This window comes from Nelusetta ayraudi, unplaced genomic scaffold (genome assembly GCF_046127955.1).
Source record: "Nelusetta ayraudi isolate G7.1 ecotype Tasmania unplaced genomic scaffold, CSIRO-AGI_Nayr_v1 ptg000017l, whole genome shotgun sequence".
In the NCBI taxonomy this organism is placed as follows: Eukaryota; Metazoa; Chordata; class Actinopteri; order Tetraodontiformes; family Monacanthidae; genus Nelusetta; species Nelusetta ayraudi.
The window spans coordinates 8,626,499-8,645,000 of NW_027466067.1; the positions used below are offsets into that span (position 1 = coordinate 8,626,499).

The 18,502-nt window shown below is 46.4% G+C and overlaps 1 protein-coding gene across 1 annotated transcript in view; it reads right to left on the reverse strand.

The window, feature by feature from the left end:
* Positions 1-2,190: 2,190 nt before the first annotated feature.
* Positions 2,191-18,502, reverse strand: part of LOC142887518 (guanine nucleotide-binding protein G(s) subunit alpha-like) — a 29,840-nt gene continuing 13,528 nt past the window's right edge. The window contains exons 6-12 of the mRNA XM_076025230.1: positions 7,328-7,382; positions 7,158-7,231; positions 6,860-6,918; positions 6,607-6,727; positions 5,585-5,715; positions 4,829-4,896; positions 2,191-3,471 (exon numbers count right to left, since the gene is read on the reverse strand). Of these exons, the coding sequence (XP_075881345.1) occupies positions 3,325-3,471; positions 4,829-4,896; positions 5,585-5,715; positions 6,607-6,727; positions 6,860-6,918; positions 7,158-7,231; positions 7,328-7,382 (655 nt within the window). The 3' untranslated portion in view covers positions 2,191-3,324. The remainder of the gene's footprint in view (positions 3,472-4,828; positions 4,897-5,584; positions 5,716-6,606; positions 6,728-6,859; positions 6,919-7,157; positions 7,232-7,327; positions 7,383-18,502) is intronic.

Here is an 18,502-nt window from a genome sequence, read left to right on the forward strand (position 1 = left end):
CGTAAAAAAGGATTTTTTTCACCAAAAACGCGAAAGGTTCATGTAAATTACGTGATACTGAGAGCCTCCCCCTTTTCTTTCTTTTTTTTTTTTTTTTTTTTTTTTTTTTTTTTTTTTTTTTTAGCATGCAGCAATGCGTTTCTGTAATGATCAACTATGTGTATTTGAAGATAAATACAATACAATACAAGACGAAATGACCAGTTTTAGTATCCTTAGGTCCAGGACAGGTACACGTCCAGTTGTTATTATTAAAATTCCAGCCTTTTCTTGGTACTTCTGCCATTCACCGTTTAGATTCAAATATATCCTGCCAAACGTTACATACTTGCTATGCATTTAGTTTTAATCCGTTTAAAACTGCTTATGTACAAAAATAGATAAAGAAAGCTCACACACTAGCACACTTACACAAACATCAAGTGCAAAGGAGAAATGGCTGGGTTTTTGTATTCAAAGTGATACAATAGATTTAGATAATAAATATGAATTTATTTTAGCTTATTTCTGCAGCCTGATGTGAAGGCTTTCAATCCAGGGGACTCACATCACTATAAAAGGTATCATGTCGGCACATGCAGGACATTTTTTGTTAGAGGCAATGAAGTGGGAATTAGACAAATGTGTAAAAAGTGTGTTGCGATTTTACTTGTGTATACAGCTCCACTTGGTATTGCTCATCTACTCCTTAGTGTTTGTACACTTGCTAAGATTTTCAGACAGATTTCAGACACCTCACAGAGTATAAATGAACTGGTATGTTTGTCTCTCAGAAGCTGCAGACCACATCAGAATGTGTACACTTCCCAGGCATCATTTGTAGAAGAACAGTCAGGACCCTAGAAAATCACTGTGGTTTGGAACACCAGAGAAAATGAAAAGTCTGATGTGAAAAAAACATCAAAAACTTACTTCAAGCTATAATGCTAATATTAAACATCCAGATGTTTTCATTTGTGTTTTCAAACTTTCACTTGGAAAATGATTTCAGAATTTCTGATGTTGATGAAGTAAAATTGGACACATATGTGGTTTTAAAACTACATCTAAATATCATCATCTGTATTCGGTTAGCGCTGGAGGGCCAAACGTCAACGTGTGTGTTATAGTGCGCCTGCGGTGCAAACAAGGGAACTCAGTGAGAGAATGAAGCAAACAAAAACACGACAGTTTCTTCTTGTTTAAGCAAAAAGAATTTGGTTTATGTAGAAACAAGCAACATTTTGCAACTGGATATTCCTCTCCTCGGAAAGAGTTAAAGCTAAATAAAAAAAAAAAGAAAATAAAAAAAGAGAAGAGAGAAAAAAACGAGAAAATGATATCCATCTCACTGCACCCAGAATCGCCTCCTCCTGCACAACGTATGCAGGCGTTATTGACAGAAAGCAAAGGAACCCTGGGGAACAGCTCATAAGGGAGATAGATATAGGTGTACAGTACACATATATATAAAATATAAAATCTGAAATATATTTTATATATATTAAATTGTGTTATGGTTCAGTATCTTTCACTAGACAGCATTAAAGGTGGTGTGTCTGATCATCGTTGCCCCCCCCCCCCCCCCATAATATGTTTTTTTTTTTTCCCGATTCCTATCATATAAACCAGATGAGAGCGTCAAACTAAAACAAATTATTCATAAACAAACAAACAAACAAGGGGGGGAGGGGGGGGGCGGATGGGGAAAAAAAAAAAGAAGCAACAGACAAAAGGCCTCTGCCTTGGTCCGATGGGCCCCTCCGCCCTCAGCCTCTGGCGGAGGGGCGAGCTAGCATGGACGAGGTGGGACGGACCCGTCGTAGCTGTACAGCGCAGTGAAACATAACTTACATATTAGCTCATTTGTACACGTACAGTCGTGATCAAGGCACAGGGATCTTCTACAAGTTAATTTGTCTTTTTTTTCTTCTTCTTCTTCTTCTTCTTTTTCTTCAATAAAGTACAAAATAATACATTTTACAGTCTGTACAAGAATAATAGTCCAGCAGTAAAATAAAGACAGACGGACTTAAAGCTGGGGAGATTGGGGGGGGTTGAAGGGGGAGGAGTCAGGGTGCTGACGGGTGATGGAGGACATTTTATGGAGTGTGTGTGTGTGTGTGTGTGGGGAGGGGGTGGGGGGTCCCAGATTGAACTTGTTGTTTTGTCGTCTTATACTAAATGCTTTCATTTTTCATTGCCTTTGCCTTTGAATACGACTCCGCCTTCGCTTGCCACATGTTGAGTATTTCTGTCGAATAGCAGCGGGGAGGAGGGGTGCGAGGGAGTGTGTGTGTGTGTGTGTGTGTGTGTGGGGCAGAGTGCCGGGGGTGGGAGGGTGAGTGTACAAAAGATGTTAAGGATGATCACACAGTGCAAACCGACACACAACATGGGGCAAAAAAAAACTTAAAAGCTAAATTGTGTTGTTACAGGAATATATAATATTTATATTTTTATATATATTTATATATATACATATTTATATACACACATATATAAATATCTATATATATAGCTTGGATTTTTTGCACTGCATGAAGTTCACTGGTATGCATGGATTTATGCATTTTATGATATTTCATCTTCATCCTTTTTTTTTTCTTTTCCTTTTTGTCTTTTTTTTTTTATCCTGGCCTTCCTTCCTCAACTGGTGCCTCGAAAAGAAAGAGTCAACGCCATCTGCGCGGCTGAATGTCGGGGCCTCGTCGGCTCTCCGCTTCCTCCTCCTCCTCCTCTTCCTGGTGTCCTGAGCGTGCGTCCTGTTCCCTCTCAGGCGGCCGCGTTCAGCAGTTCCAGCCCCTGCCGATGCGAGGATGAGGGCGGGGAGGGTGAGGGGAGAGGGGTGTGGTGGGGTCTGCGTCTGATGTGAGGCTTTTGCAACTTATGGGAAGAGGAATAGGAGGAGGAGGAGGAGGAGGAAGAGGAGGCTCCCGGATGTGGAGCGCATGTTCAAATGATAAATCGGATCCTCGGACGGAGCTGAACGCGAAGGGTCGGCCTTCACCGAGGGACTCCTGCTTTGTTCGTCTCCCACCGGCGGGGAGGAGGGGGGGGGGGGGTACAGCCAGACAAGTAGCTCACGTGGTTCCCCTCAGTTCTCGCTGCTGGGAGAAGCTGGACTTTTCTTCTTTTTTTTCTTTTTTTTTGCTGGAGGGGAGGGAAGGAGAAAAGTGGGAAGTTGCTCGCTGATTTGCTCGCTTGTCTGTCAAAGTTCGGGTTTGAAGCGGTGTACTGGGAGGGGCAGTTGGGTTCACTAGTCGTAAGGAGGGCGGGGGTAGGGGAGGGGCTGGGGACGCACGGGTCAGGTCGCGTCGTCAGGAGCGGGCGTGGCCCCGCCCATCACAAGAGCTCGTACTGCCGGAGGTGCATCCGCTGGATGATGTCGCGACAGTCGTTGAAGACGCGGCGGATGTTTTCCGTGTCGACGGCGCAGGTGAAGTGCGGGTAGCAGTAGTGTCGCCCGTCGCCGCTGGCCGTGCTGATTCTCTGCGGGGGGGGGGCACAAGGCAGAGGGAGCAGGTGACTGCCTGCTTTTGGGTCCAGCAGAGCTGAGTGAATCATTCTCAGCATCTTTCAAACTGGTTTTCTTATGTACGAAATGTAAAAATTTAAATGCTCAGATATTTTTTTGGGGGGGGGTCTGAAGTCTGACTACATATTAAAGGTCCAGTGTGTAAAACTTGGCTTGATTTATGATTTTTATTTAGAATAGAATAGAAACTTAATTAATCCCACATTGGGGAAAATGGCATAACAGCAACAAAAAGTAGTGCAAAAATAAGGAAAAAATTATATTCATGAAAAAGAAATAAAAACACAATATTTATTTTTTACTGTGATTATACACGTTTATTAATGTACGTATGGGCAGTATGTGAAGCTTTTCCCAATATAAAAATCATAAATCAAGCCAAATTTAACACGTTGGACCTTCTGCCAGACGGGCTTCCTTAAAGATTTTACACTCTGTACCTTTAATTGTCAACATGGCTACTAAAAAAAAGTTTGGCCGCATCGTCTCACAACTTCCACTGTAACACGACAACGAAAAGCAACTTTGTGGAATTGTTGTTGTTGATTCTAGCACCCCCTGTGGACAAAAGCAGTAGCAGCACCTCGAGTGGTTTTGAAAAGCCACATATATCGCAGTAAGAATCACTCTTGAGTCTCCAAGTGCAATTTCTCTCAGCGCTACATTAACCCACACGCTCCCACCTGCACATGCACCCTTCCATACGGGTCAAAACTGGGTGTATCATCAGCAAGATACTGTCCTCTCACACACATCCAGGGCAACTCAAAGAATTTTGTTTTGTCTGCTGGAGGCCGGTAAGATGGAGGCACGATCCAGGTGCTGCGCGAGGTTACGATATTAATTGAACATGACGTGTCTTTTTGCTTTACTGACATGCCAACTAACACGTCGCGGACAAAGAAAGAGCGCTTGTTCGGAATTTGCTCCACATTTTACGTAAGAGGGGGAGCTGATTATCACAGCTACGCCTCTGGAGCAGGTAGGGGAGGGGCGGAGAGAGCCAAAACAGCCTCTACAGGCTGAGAGAGGAAGGCTTGTTCTGTGAGACCCGTGCAGCTCGAACTAGGGGACCAAACGAACCTTGTTTATTGTTGAAAGTAGACCAGAATTAAATTAGTCAATCTGGAAATGGCCATAATAGGGCCTCTTCGCTTTAAAAGTTGCTTCTCTAAATAAAGCTTCAAGACTGTTTTTTTGTTTTGTTTTTTTTTTTTTTTAAATGTTAGATGTTCTGCGAATAACTCTTCTCTGTATTGCAACAACAGTAACAATAGTGAAACTTTGAAATCGAAACGGGCTTCTACGTACCAGAAACTCATCCCGAATAAAGTACTTTGCCCTTGTGACGCGAGGATCTTCGCCCGGCTCTGGTATGGCTGTTGGAGAAGCAGAAGAAGAAATCTGGTCAGTACATATATCATGCCTGCACCATCACTGTTCCTGCTCCACAGGCCACCTCAACCTGTAAAAGTTCCTGGCTGCCATTTCTCTGGATACACCGGGAGGACTTCACTACTCCTGACTGACTCCTGGCTGGTCACTCACTGAAGGCCAGCGGCCTGCGGGCCTCGTCTGTGGCTTCCGGAGCGTCGATGACAAATTTAGATGCCGCGCTGACAGAAGATATTCAGGGTGAGGTCTTGTGATTTGTTGTTGATTTATTTTCTGATAATGTGGTTTTTGTCTCTGCATATTGGCCCCGTTGTGCTTTGACATTTCAGCTCTGCTATTGATATAAGGAGAGTCTAGACAGATAAAGACGATAGGCCAGGAGCAGTGTGTGGGCGCACTGTACTGCCAACAGACCTCGGCGGTGTTCCGGCTGTTTCGCTGCTGGATTTTGCCCTAAATGTTTCTTTGAAACGCTCAAAGCCTGATATTATGATCAGACATGCTTCCTGGAAAACACAGAGCTGGAGACGCCGCCCGCACGATCAGTCACACCCACTTGAGGCATCCACACGGCAACTCCTGAATGAGTGTGTGTGTGTGTGCGTGTGTGTGTGCGTGTGTGTGTGTGTGCGCTTTCTTGGTCGCCCTCGGATATCTGTGATCACTTCTCACCATCATCTGGTGTAGTATAGCGTGCAAACTCCGGGAAGTAATCCTCGATTTTGGATTTTCCTGCCAAAACCTTCTCGGCGAGCAGGTCCTGCTTGTTCAGGAAGAGGATGACCGAAATTGTTCGTAGCCACCTGGGGGGAAACGCAAAGCAGTTGGTTGAAGGACGGCGAACGTTCACCCGGAAAATACAGCATACAGCTCTGCAGATTCTGCGTCAGTTGAGTGATGCTTCACAGGCACCACACTGTTGAATTAAAAATTGTAAAGCTCAGAATTTAAACTGTTTAACGAAAGGCACATGAAGAATTGATTAATTTGATTTTATCAATTTTTCAAGTAGTTAGAAAATTGTCTTTTTCCTCTATCGACTTTAGTTCATGCGTTATATGTTTTCCCCCCCCCCAAATATTCAACAATTTGCGGCAGCAAATAAATGATGTAATTCCAGTTTTTGCTGCTGCCAGTTTGCTAAACACCTAACAGTGGGGCTCTCTATGAACGTAGCTTATCTGTAACTCGTACTGTAAGTTGGCAGACAAAACCAATGAGGAAGAAGCTCCCTTATTTACACTTGGATGCACTGGAGATGGCAAACGTGTACAACTTCACAAAACAAGATGCACAAATATCACCAATATGTTCTGTTTAAATGTCATCTAAAAAAAACAAAACAAAACAAACAAAAACACACATAACTGTTGCAAAGTGCAACTTTTTAAACAGTTTACTGGAAATAATTTTGGGGCAAGATTTGGCAGCAAGGAAGCTAAACAAGTCCAACTAACTAGTCATGTCATATTATATAATCCTGGGTCTGTATTACAGTAGCTGAACACATGCAAAGGTATCAACTCCTGTTGTTAGCACTATCAAGCGAATAGGTTTCCCATTTCAGACGGGTTGAACTTCCACTGGTTACTGTGAACCAGCAGTGGAAGTTTCATCAGGTCCTCATTGGAAATGATTCCATTCTCATGTTAAGGCGTTTTCTCCCTCATTACTGAACGCCGCCACCGACTGACCTGTTGTTCCAGATGTTTTTGAAGAGGTTGAGGGCTTCCTGTAGTCTGTTGGTCTGATTGTCTTCTCGGATCACCATGTTGTAGCTGCTACTCGCCACCACGAAGATGATGGCCGTCACGTCTGCGCCACACGCACGCCGAAAAACACCAAAGGTCAGAGATTTCCGTCGCAGAGCGGCTCGCCCGTTGCGTAAAGTGTAAACACGGTTCGATTAGGCCGTTAAAAGGGTTTCACCAAAATAAAACGTCCTACCGTTAAAACACTGGATCCATTTCCTGCGTTCGTCCCTCTGACCACCAACATCGAACATGCTGAGACAGAGGAAGCCAAACGTTTAGTCAACATCAGGGCTTGTTTAAAACCCGACTTGTGCATGACAGTAACAAAAAGATTAACTCTTAATTCTGGATCTTTCAAACATTTTTTTTTTTTTTTTTGGGACAACCAATCGTACAAAGCGGCCCCAGCATGAAAACCAGACATCTGAAAGTAAAACGGGCTTTCGTTCACCACGGCCTGACGGCGCGGTGTCATCTCTGCGGCCACTTACTGGAAATTGACTTTGTCTATTTGGAATTTCGTCTCGAAGATTCCAGATGTGAGAACTCGGCATCTCAACAGGTCCTAAGTGACGAGAGGAGGAAAAGCAGAGCGTCAAAGCACGGGAGGAGCGCGGGGACGAGGGATCGTGCAACGCAACAACTCTTGAAAATGTCCCACCTGGTCGGTGGGTGTGTAGTCGTTCTGCCTGACCACCTCCACCCGGTCCAGGAAGCTGCAGGGCAGAGAGAACAGAAAAGAACACGTGGTTAGGATCTGAAACAAATGCACGGCGAACATGCTCTGTTTTTGTTCCCTTTTATTTTTTATTCATTTTTATTATAATACATTAACACGTCATTGTGCGCTCAGCTCCGCTCGGGAGTCCTGCCCCTGCACCCGGAAACGCGACCGGGGTGCCCCAGAAGAAGAAAGACTCTGTGACTGCTGGGACATTGACGTTGAGAATGAGTTACACTTATTGTTTTATTGCCCTTTGTACCATGAGTGACGTCAGAAGTCGTTTGATAGGTGGGAAACTGTGGATTTGATGTGGCTGAATGATGCAGACTGGCGAATATTTCGAGGAAGCCTGGGCCAGGAGAACAAAAAGTACATTTAGGTGACACATTAACTCTGTTGTTCTTGTATTGTATTGACTCCTTTATTCAGGTGTTAACCTCATACGAATTGTGGCGTCATCTACAGGAAGTGAACGTTCTGATTTAATACAGTTTTTGTGGTGCCTTATAATTATATATAAAAAAAATCCTATTTGGACATGACACAATAATAAAATTCATTCATTCATTCATACAGGCGTATATGAGTTGACAATGATAGTATTTTGTATTGTATGGCCAGATGTAAAGATGTGGAGGTTGAGCTATTTGTTATTAGTGTGTGTGTGTGTGTGTGTGTGTGTGTGTGTGTGTGTGTGTGTTTTGTTGTTGGTTGTAAATGTTGTGTGTCTTTGTTTGATTTTAGTCAGGCATTGTGTTGTTTTGTGGGTGGGAAGGTGTTGTGTTGTTCTAAATGGTTGAAAATCAAAATCCTATTCAAAAAACAAACAAATAAACGCACGGCGAGTCAGCCGCAGACACGCACAATCCCGGCAGCAAAGGGAGGTCGAGGGAGGGAAGGGGGGGGGGAGAATAAAAAAAAAAAGACAGAGGGTGCAGTTTCCTAAACGGCCGCCAGGGGGAGTGCGCTTCGATGGAGAGCGAGATCAGAGGCAGCCCGTGTGTCTGAGTCACACCAGCAGCGGCAGCAGCGGCAGCAGCCGAGCGGCCTCGTCAATGGAGCTGCTGTAGTAGAGCTCACGCAGGAGGGAGGGAGGGAGGGAGGAGGGGGGGGGGGGGCGAAGGAGGGGGAGGAGAGGTGTGCGCGCTCGCTCGCTGGCTCGCTCACATGTGCGTGGGCGAGCGAGCGAGCAGGCCCACGCTGCTCACTCACACTTGCAGCGCGCCCGCCTGCCTTCCTGCCCAAATGCCAGCTAATTGTTCCGACGGACTGACCTACATTTCGCCGCCGCCGCCGCCGCCGCTCGAGATATGAGCGCGCGGGACGCAGCGTCGTCGTTGTTGTCGTCGTCGTTTTTTCCCTCCCTCGCGACGACCGCATCGGGGTCACCTGGCAGCGAGGCCGCGAAGCGACATTGAGCGGGCTTTTCAGGAGGCCGAGTTGGACGGACGGCGGCTGACCAACTGACGTGAGCGAGTACGTGCGCAGCTGAGATACTGTGCGCCGGGAGCGACGCAGGGACGCCGAGTGTGTGAGGACACAAACAACGCGGTTGTTGGCTGACGCAACCGCGACAAAAAACGATTTCCCGCGCCGAGGATTGGTTTTTGCGTTTGTTGGCCGACGAGCAGAACGAGCGAGAAACAAGTCTCACACGTTTGGGGCTTCGGGGAAACAAAAAGAATTATCTTGAGGTGAATTAGAAAGAGAACTCGCAGCTGCCACGTTGAAACAGTATCAGGTTGAATTTTTTTTTTAAGAGGACCCAGGAGTAGTTTCAATCGTAGCTGGGTTTCCATCACCCCTAGAATTGCGCGAAACCTACACATCGCAATAAAACAAACTGGTCATGGAAAGGCCTGAACTTCAAAAAAAAAAAAAAAAAAAAAACCCTCTCAAGTATCGCTGAAAGGTTTTGCCGCTCTCGTGAGGTGGTTTCACAGGCGCATCGATATAGAGGTATGTCGCGGCGCACGGTGGTCACGTGACCAGTTCACTTCAAGTGAAAATGACGCGTTGTGTTTGGACGGTGGAGGAGACAGAATATTTTTTTTTTACAATTAATCAAAGGAAATATATAACAACCATTCTTGACAGCAAACAAACGTGATCAAACGTCATTCTCGCAAGTCTCGCGGGAATTACGAGAATTCTCGCGGGACGAGATTTTTATGGCTTATGCGCTTCACGCCATTCAATGGAAACGCCGGCAAATTGCAATTGCACTTTGTCGAAAAATTTAAGAAATATCGCATTTATTTTGCGAAAAACTGTCGTGGAAACACAGCTACTGTTGGTGAGGTCACGTCAGGTTTTCGTCCCGTCTATTTTATCCCAGCGACTGAGAGAAAAGCCTATTTTTCTAGGATGATAATTTGACAAAAAACAGAAGTGCAGTGTCAGACGTGATGAAAACTGAGACGGCCTTGTTTGTTTCCTAAAGGGCTGCAACATTCGCAACAACTACTAATAATCACGGCAAACAGAACCACGTGGGAGATATCGTGCGAGTTTGAGTGAGCAGCGCTTGCACGCGTCCTTGCTCATCGGAATCCACTTCCACCTGTGCGTTGCCGACCTGGCGGTCATGTGACCAAACACTGGAGGAGCCTCTCACTGCACCGGCACAGCCCGAGTGGTTGTCTCGAAATTCAAATAAAAGTACAAAAAAAACACACACAAAAAAAAACAAGCAATAACACAATAGCAATAAAGCGGACAATTCCATAAGTACAACAATAAGTCGTCAGGTTATGCTTGATGAGATGTTTATATTCAGATCATCACAACAAGGAATTATTCCCTTCACCATTTTAAATCTTACTATGTGCATTAGTTATAATCACCAAATATTATTTTGAATCCTAAAAATTAAATTAGTTATTCACCAAAATGGAATAATAATAATAATAAAAAAATTGCTACAATTTTAAATGGAAAGCATTAAACAAGTAAATAATTCGATAAAGAAGTCTAAAATTAATCATTTGAATTCTATCCTGGTAATACATTTATATTAAATTGTGTGTAATCAAAAACCCAAGAAATTTGGAAGATCATTTAGGATTTTTTTATTTGATGTGTTTCTCAATTCTAATTTTTTAATGCCATTGTTGTGAGAGTATCACTGGTTAAATGATAGAGTTGGGCAGCAATGTACTTCAGTTAAAACAGGATCTAAAGTGGAATAACTTAAAACCTCTCTTCAATAAAAAAAAAAAAAGCTTCTTTTTTTTTAAATTCGTTTTTCTTATTTTAATGCAGTGCTTCTGTGGTGATCAACTGTCGCCTACACCCTAAAAACATCATCAAAAACATTATCCACTGAAGTCAGAAAATGTTTAATATTTCTAAAATACAATCCAAAATCTTGTAAAAGTTACATTTGTAGCAATTACTATATATTCAATAAATAATTGAAAAGAGCTGTGTTTCAGTGGGTCAAATTGTCATTTATAATGTTTTTTCCACTCAACAATAAAGAATGGTGGAAGATTTTCCCAACACCTCTTCAATGAGTTCATTCAAAACTGTTGAATTAACTGTTTCGATCCCGATGAGGAAGGAAGAGCTACATCCCTGTCATCGCCTGCTTCGTTGTTTGTTCTAAGCGATCGTCTGCTCTCGCACTGTTTTTGTTTTGTCTTTGTTTTTTTCCCCTCCTAATCCTGACCAGCATCGGGGCCCCGCGATGCCGGCTGCAGCCTCTCGGGGGCCGAGGAATGTAACCACCCTCTGAGATGAGCGGGAATGTGGCGGCCAGGGGTGAAATGTGACAGGAGGGCTGCAGGTAACACACTTGGGGTGGGAGGCAGGGGGTGCAGGAGCAGCGCACCGGCCACCACGGACGGACGGACGGACGGACAGGAGCGTGGACAGATGGACACCGAGTCCCGGGAGGAGGAGGAGGGACGCCTCGGGAGGGAGCGGGTTGGATGAGCGGGGGGGGGGGGGGGGGGGGGGGGGGGGTAACAAACTGTTTGGGCAACCAGAGAAATATGTGGCACGCCGACACCGACGGAGGCCATTGGACGGCGGTGGAACCCGGTGGAGGACCGACCTCCACACTCACACACACACGGACACACTCACACACACACAGACACAGACACAGACACAGACACACACACACACACAGGCCGAGAAGGTTTTGGCAGGAAAATCCCAAATCGAGCTTCATATCCTGGAGTTTGCTGCACGCTGCACGACAGCAGATGATGGTGAGAAGTGATCACTCCTCGGGAGGGAGCGGGTTGGATGAGCGGGGGGGGGGGTAACAAACTGTTTGGGCAACCAGAGAATTATGTGGCACGCCGACACCGACAGAGGCCATTGGACGGCGGTGGAACCCGGTGGAGGACCGACCTCCACACACACACACACACACACACACACACACACACACACACACACACACACACACACACACACAAACGCAGCCAGAACCCTCAGGCCCAGAAGCCTGGCCTGCCTTCACCCTCAATCAGGAAGGCCGTGTTAACATGGCGGCGGCCGACATCCAGCCGCTCCGAGGCGCTGACACGCCCAGGACAAACACACCGCTTGGCTTTTTTTTTTTTTTTTTTTTTTCTCTTTGAAGCAGCGCTACCTACTAATAGAAAAAAAAAAAGAGGCCAATAATAACCCGGTGCCTCGTAGTAACAGAGAGGGGCGGCGCGGTTATGTATAACCTGTTTGGGGGCTATTCTGGGGTGGCAGACAGGCTGACTTCAACTCCCTGAATACACACAAGACCTCGTCTGGCCACTGGAAATAGCCCAGTATTTACAAGAAAAGATACGGAGGTTCCTTTTTCACTTTTTATGGGGCTTCTGGATCGCATGTGCGCGCGCGTGCGTGTGTGTGTCTGTGTCTGTGTCTGTTCGTGCCAATACAACAATGAGCCGTGGAGAAAAAATCTTTTTGTTTTCCAATTTAAAGGCCCAGCGTACACCTTTTTTTTCTCTCCAAAGGCCTAACTGGCATGACATGGAATAATATACAAATCTAAATACATATGAATATAATTGTATATTTATGTCACAGTGCGTTGAAGCCACTAAAAATGTGCACCTGTGCATTGCATTAGCTATTACCTATTAAGTTTCCTTATGAACATGAGCAAATATTGAACAGGTTGAAAAGCACATTAACCAGAAATACTATAAAAACAAAATAAACCAAAACAATAATAAACAATTGAACAACAAGGGGCAAGTTATTTTTACTTTCAATTCTGCCGAAGCAAAATGCAGCACTTCCTCTATCCACTTTGCATATTTATAAATTAGACAGAAAGCTCGTTCTAGCGGGGAAACAGGAAGCTAATGAATACAGAGCAACGAGAGGACGGAGTTCTATTTTTCCCCCTCGACAAAAATCCCCCTTTTGCGATTTCGAGCGAAACGCTGGAGGAATCCAGAGGCTGCGCGAGAGGCAGAAGCATGCGGAGCAGCAGCAGCAGCAGCACGCAGGCAGGCAGGCAGGCAGGCAGGCAGGCAGGCAGGCAGGCAGGCGGACCAGCGGCGGCCTCGCTGGCCCATTCAGCTGGTTAAAGCGCCGGTAAGAGGTAGGAGGGATTAACCAGGTCGGACATCTCACACACACACACACACACACACACACACACACACACACACACACACACACAGGGTGAAAACTTGCCAACTCATTACTTCCTTTTACTACACAAAGAAATCAGCATCAGGACGGGAGTTGACGGTTCTCTTCAAAAGAAAAGAGACACTGCAATAATCAGAGACACATGAAGAAGAAGGAGAAGAAGACAACTCCAGTCTACTCAGCTCAATACAATTACATTCTGGCTTTATGCAATTTAAAAAGCAAATCAATTTTAATTAAAAAAACTGAACTAAATCATACAATTTTGTTGTAATTCATACATGTAATCAATTAAGCCTATTTAATCGAGTACATTTTAGGATGGCTGGCCGCTTGTGTGCGAGAGGCCAAATGAGAAAACAAACCCCACACAGGCGCCGCCGCAGCTGCGACCGTCGTCACATTCAAGACACTGAACGATTCCTGTTTTCAACGATATTCAACCAAACTGGTGCGGCCGCTTCCGGTTTTCTTCTTTCAATTCAAAAGAAGGAGAAGAATTCAGGGGAGTGGCTTGTTCGGGAAGAGACGCTAGCCGCCGTAAAAGTGCGTGTCAAACTCTCGCGTTTATTTCATGAAAGGACCGTCGCACCCAAACAACGCTGGGTGCCAGTCAGGCCTTATCGGCATCGTGCAGCGGACCGGCCCCATCGATCGGCCTCCGCTTAAAAAACAACAATTGTGATTTGGGATTTTCACTGAAAACAGCTGCTGCTGCTGCTGCTGCTACAGCGGAAAAGACGGAGAAAGTCAGAAAATGGTGCTGGTGGGAAAAGCCCAGAGATAGAGAGGCTCGTCGCTCCTTCGCCGCGCGCTTATGCCGAGCGGACCGGCCGATCCTTAACCAAACACACACACGCACGCACGCACACGCGCACACAGCACATTCTGGTAGAAGAGAAAGAGAGGGAGCGAGGGAGGGAGGGAGAGAAAGAATGAGAGAGAAGGCTGTGTCTGACATTACAGCGCTGCTCCAAAAATAGCTCCCTGGCGCCCTGGCCTCCAGCTTGGTTGTCATGGCGACAGAACCACGGGCGCTATAAATAGACAATCAGCTCCAAATCTTGCGCGACTGGAGAGAGGCCAGAAAGAGGGAGGGAGGGAGGGAGGAGGGAGAGACAGACAGAGGGAGAGCGGAGAGAGGCGTGCGGACAGGAAAGAAAATGGGGAAAAAGGGAGGGAGGGAGGGAGGGAGAGAAAGAAAGAGGAGAGAGCGGCCCGAAAGAGAAAGAGAAATGCGGAGAATGGAGCGGGTTTGAAGAAGAAAAAAAGCGCCAAGGACGGAGGGAAGCGACAGAGCAGGAGGAACAAAAGGACGAGAATCGCTTTTAACCAAGTCGGAATCTGACTTGGTGAGATGAGTTGGAGGAAGTGCGAGGAAAACCCCTTTCAGAGCATCAAGTAGTGACGGAGCAAAGTTAGTTCAGTCACCAGCACCACACAACAACAAGCCGGAGTCCTAGCAAAAACACCGGGGGCGAAGCTGCTAGCTCAGGCATGGGCAAGCTACGAGCCGGGGGCCATATTGCGGCCCGTGAAGCTTGTTAACCAGGCCCGTGCACCACTCGCTCCCAGAATGTTTGCTATTATTCCATCTTGCAGTCCAAGACTGACGATTCCACTCACACTTTACTGGCTACAGCGTTCAATCGCTAACCCGCCATTCGCCACGCCAGCGATTTGGGTGGTGTCGCGTCTTTCCCAGAGGCTTTCACAAACTGCCGAGCTGCTGGGATTCTCACAGCAACCATCTCTGGAGAAGCCATGTTGGTTCGTGTGACAAAAAAAAAACAAAACAAAACGCCAGATCGATTTGGTCAATCGCGGGGCGAGCGTCGTACCCCGAGAACGGCAGGAAGCAGGCGGTTAGCGTCTTGGCGCCGATCAGCGCGGGTTTAAATCCTGGATCGTCCCGTCGCTTCTCTCCCAGCGGAGACGACGTGGACGCAAACGGAATCTGCGTACATGGATTCCGGTGTGGCGCCGTGTGTGAGGCCTGTTGAAATTTTTGTTCTTGGAAGCCAAAACAGGGTGGGTATCCGCTGAAGTGCAAGAACGTTCGTTCTCGCACAAAACTGCCGACTGATGCAGGTCGACGGCAACTGTGCCGTCGGACAAGAACGGAGTTCATTTTGCTTCCTTAGATTTTCTTTCAATTTTAAGTTCTATTAAGGAATTGTTTAATCGCAGTTAGGAAGCCTTGTGAAATTGCATAATTGAAACAGATGATAGGAAAAGAATTAGGGATGCAATGTCACTAGTATCGGGTATCGGTGCTTATACTGGGGTTGAGTGTGTGCCGATACCAGTTGTTTATGTACAGTATGTACATGACAATTTTGTTACCCAATTTGTTTTTGCACTGCAGTGAAACCTGTTCTCGAAAAAACACGCTGGGGAATGTTGTTCAAAACAGAACATTTGTGGAAAAAATGGAATATCAAAGTAATCCCATAACGTGTGATGGACTTATTAAGTACTCGGTATCGGTGAGTACGGGAAAAAAAAAAAATCTGTAAAAAAAAAAATGGTATTGGTGCATCCCGATAAAAAGATGAATAAGTAAATTAAAAAAAAAAAGTGGAGGCGATTGGGCCGTAGGTCTGCAAATTCCTCCTGAAGGATGCACGGCCGTGGGCGTGAGGCGTCCACGTGACCAGAGGACGTCCTCGGGAAAAACAAAGTGGAACGACCGTATTAGGAGAACGTGTGAATGATATCGAACAGAAAAACAAAACAAAAGCCCAGACATCAGAGGCCAGAGACACGATGGGTTCTTATCGTCGGGCCGTCGGTCGGGGGAGAAACGCGGGACAGTGAGGATCTTTCTTCCGGGCAGCGGCGGCGGCGGCGGCGGCGGAGGCAGTGGCCTCCGCGGAGGAGCCGAGGCCGCCGCCGCCACCGCCGCCGCCGGTCTCTCTGCTCGACTTTTTAGTTTGACAAACGCCGAGGCTGGAGCCGCCTCTCCGCTAAACACAGTCGCTCATTCTTTCTCCTTCTGCAGCTCGCACGGGTTAAAAATAGCTCTCCCCCCCTCTCTCTTTCTCTGCTTCTCCGTTTACATAAGCGCGCGGAGGGGGGAGGGGAGCACTTCCGGTCTGGCCACCCAGCCCTGCGGAGGGGAGGGGACGGCAGGAGGAGGAGGAAGAGGAGGAGGAGGAAGAAGAGAGGGCAATGCAGGGAAGCCCCTCTGTTTCCATCTGTCTCCGCAGTTCCTTCTCGTCCGCAATCGTTTCCTCTTGGAAGGAGGATTGGACGAGGGGCTCCGTCCTACCTGCGCGCACGGGCAGCGGGACACCTGCGGCCGACACACTTCCAGGGATGTGAGCCCACCCTTGACACCCTCCCCACCCCCACTAATCCGAGGTCGGAGGTGCGAGGAGGTGCGTTTAACCTGGTCTCTCTCAATGCGCTTACATACAGGGCTTAATCGCACTGAGCAATAATTCGGTTTTCTCGTCCAATCGGAGTTCTCACCTTGCCCCCCCGTATACATGCAGCTGAGAAATTCTAATTATTGACGGGAACGTGTGATCCTCCCAACACTAGGGGGTGGAGTGAGTCTTTTCAGCTGGTCAGCTGCTTTCGGTTGACATATGAAATCATTATGATATGGAGCGATAGTTCATAATGTACGTGTCACTTTGCAGATAAGGTGCACCCTATTTCTCGTACTCATGGTGATTTTAAAAGGCAGACACGAACGTCGTTTTGCTGTTGGGGGGCTACAACAACACAATGTCTTCGATGCTACGCTTTGTGCCGTCGCTACGGACCCGAAACTCTCGTTCTTGTTGGACGCGGGTTCGGAGCACAGACTGGGTCGCATTGAAGGAGTTTTCGGACACGGAATGGAAAGACAATTTCCGAATGACGCGCGGATCATTCGACAAACTTTGTGGACTGATGGAAGATGTTTTAGGCCCCTCGGAGTTGACTGTTAGAGCGCCAATTCCCCTCCAGGCGAGAACCGCCACTGTTTTATACAGACTGGCTAGCTTTGCGGAATACCGCGTCGTTGCAAACCAGTTTGCAGTGCACAAATCCACAGCTAAAACGTTTGTGTACAGGTTTTGCAAAGGAACGGTGTCTTCAGTCATACACGCGCTCATTAATGTGCCGACCGCGGAGGAAGCTCGTGCCGCTGCACGCCGGCTCCAGCAGAAAAACAGCGAATTTAGAAAAGTAAAAACAAATCAGAAAAACATCTCTTTGGTGTGCTTTTATTTACAAAGTCAAACTTCTAACTTGGAAAAAATGTGAACGAAAAGGTAGAAATAGAAATACGAACTATTTGTTCAGGGATGTGTGCAAAGCCGGAGCCCTGTATTTGCTGCGCTACCTTTTTAAAAATGTCTCCGTTGCGCGTTTTCCGTCCATCCATGTATTTTAATATGTCAATCTCTTTTAGAAGAGAAAGCATCAGCCCGGTCTCATTCTCTCTCCAAAAAGTGAACATTCTTATTCGCGTTTGCCAGGTTGTTTCTCCGATTTTTCGCGCCGTCTGTTTTGTTAGACGATGCAGTTCTGCGGCCATGAGGGAGGCGTGACGCGTGCGCACACGCATTGTCCAGTTAATAGTCCGACTGAGGCGTATACATGGCAGAGAAATTCGAATTCCAATTGCATTATCTGGGTGTCTCAGTCGGAGTTCTCCGATTCCAATCGGAGTTCTCAAACTCCGATCATAATCGGACTAAGGTGTTTACATGCACGTGAGTTCCCCGATCATAATCGGACTATGGCAATAATTCGAATTCCTCTAGTGCCATGTGAGGCCCGGGTTTTCTTTGCTAGCGCCGCCACTAGTTTTCGTTAGCTGTCGAACGAACGAACGAAGAATGAAAGGTACACTTTCTTTTTCTTTTTTCTTGAGAAGCAACAATTATTGATCTCCCACCACAGGGTTCACTGGCTGCTTTGCCATTACAGTTTTTTGGAAAATAAAGGCGATATTTTGAAAATAGCGATTTGCAGTCGTTTGAATGGTGTGAAGTGCATAGGCCGGAAATCTCGTAAAATCCCGTCCTGCGAGATTTTATGAGAATTGCTTTTGTTTGTTTACGTTTGTTTGCTGTCAAGAATGGTGGTTATATTTTTCTCTTTGATTACTTGGAAAAATATTCTGTCTCCTCCTCCGTCCCAATATAACTTGCCATTTTCACTCAAAGTGAACTGGCCACGTGACCCCGTACGTGTAACTGCGAAACAGTCTTTCCATGACACTTTTGCGATATTCCTCTATATCGCTACGTCTGAAAAACCACCTCATGAGAGCGTCAAAACCTTTCAGCGACATTTGAGAGGTTTTTCGAAGTGTTTCCATAGCCAGGTATTTTTATTGCGATATTTAGGTTTTGCGCAAATCTAGGTGTAATGGAAACGCAGCTACTGTGAGGTAGGTTTGACGTTGCAACAGCTCCGTCGGCTGTTCCCGCTTCGGTTACAGCCGACGGGAACCGCTAATTTCAGCTTCAGTTTTCATTAGTT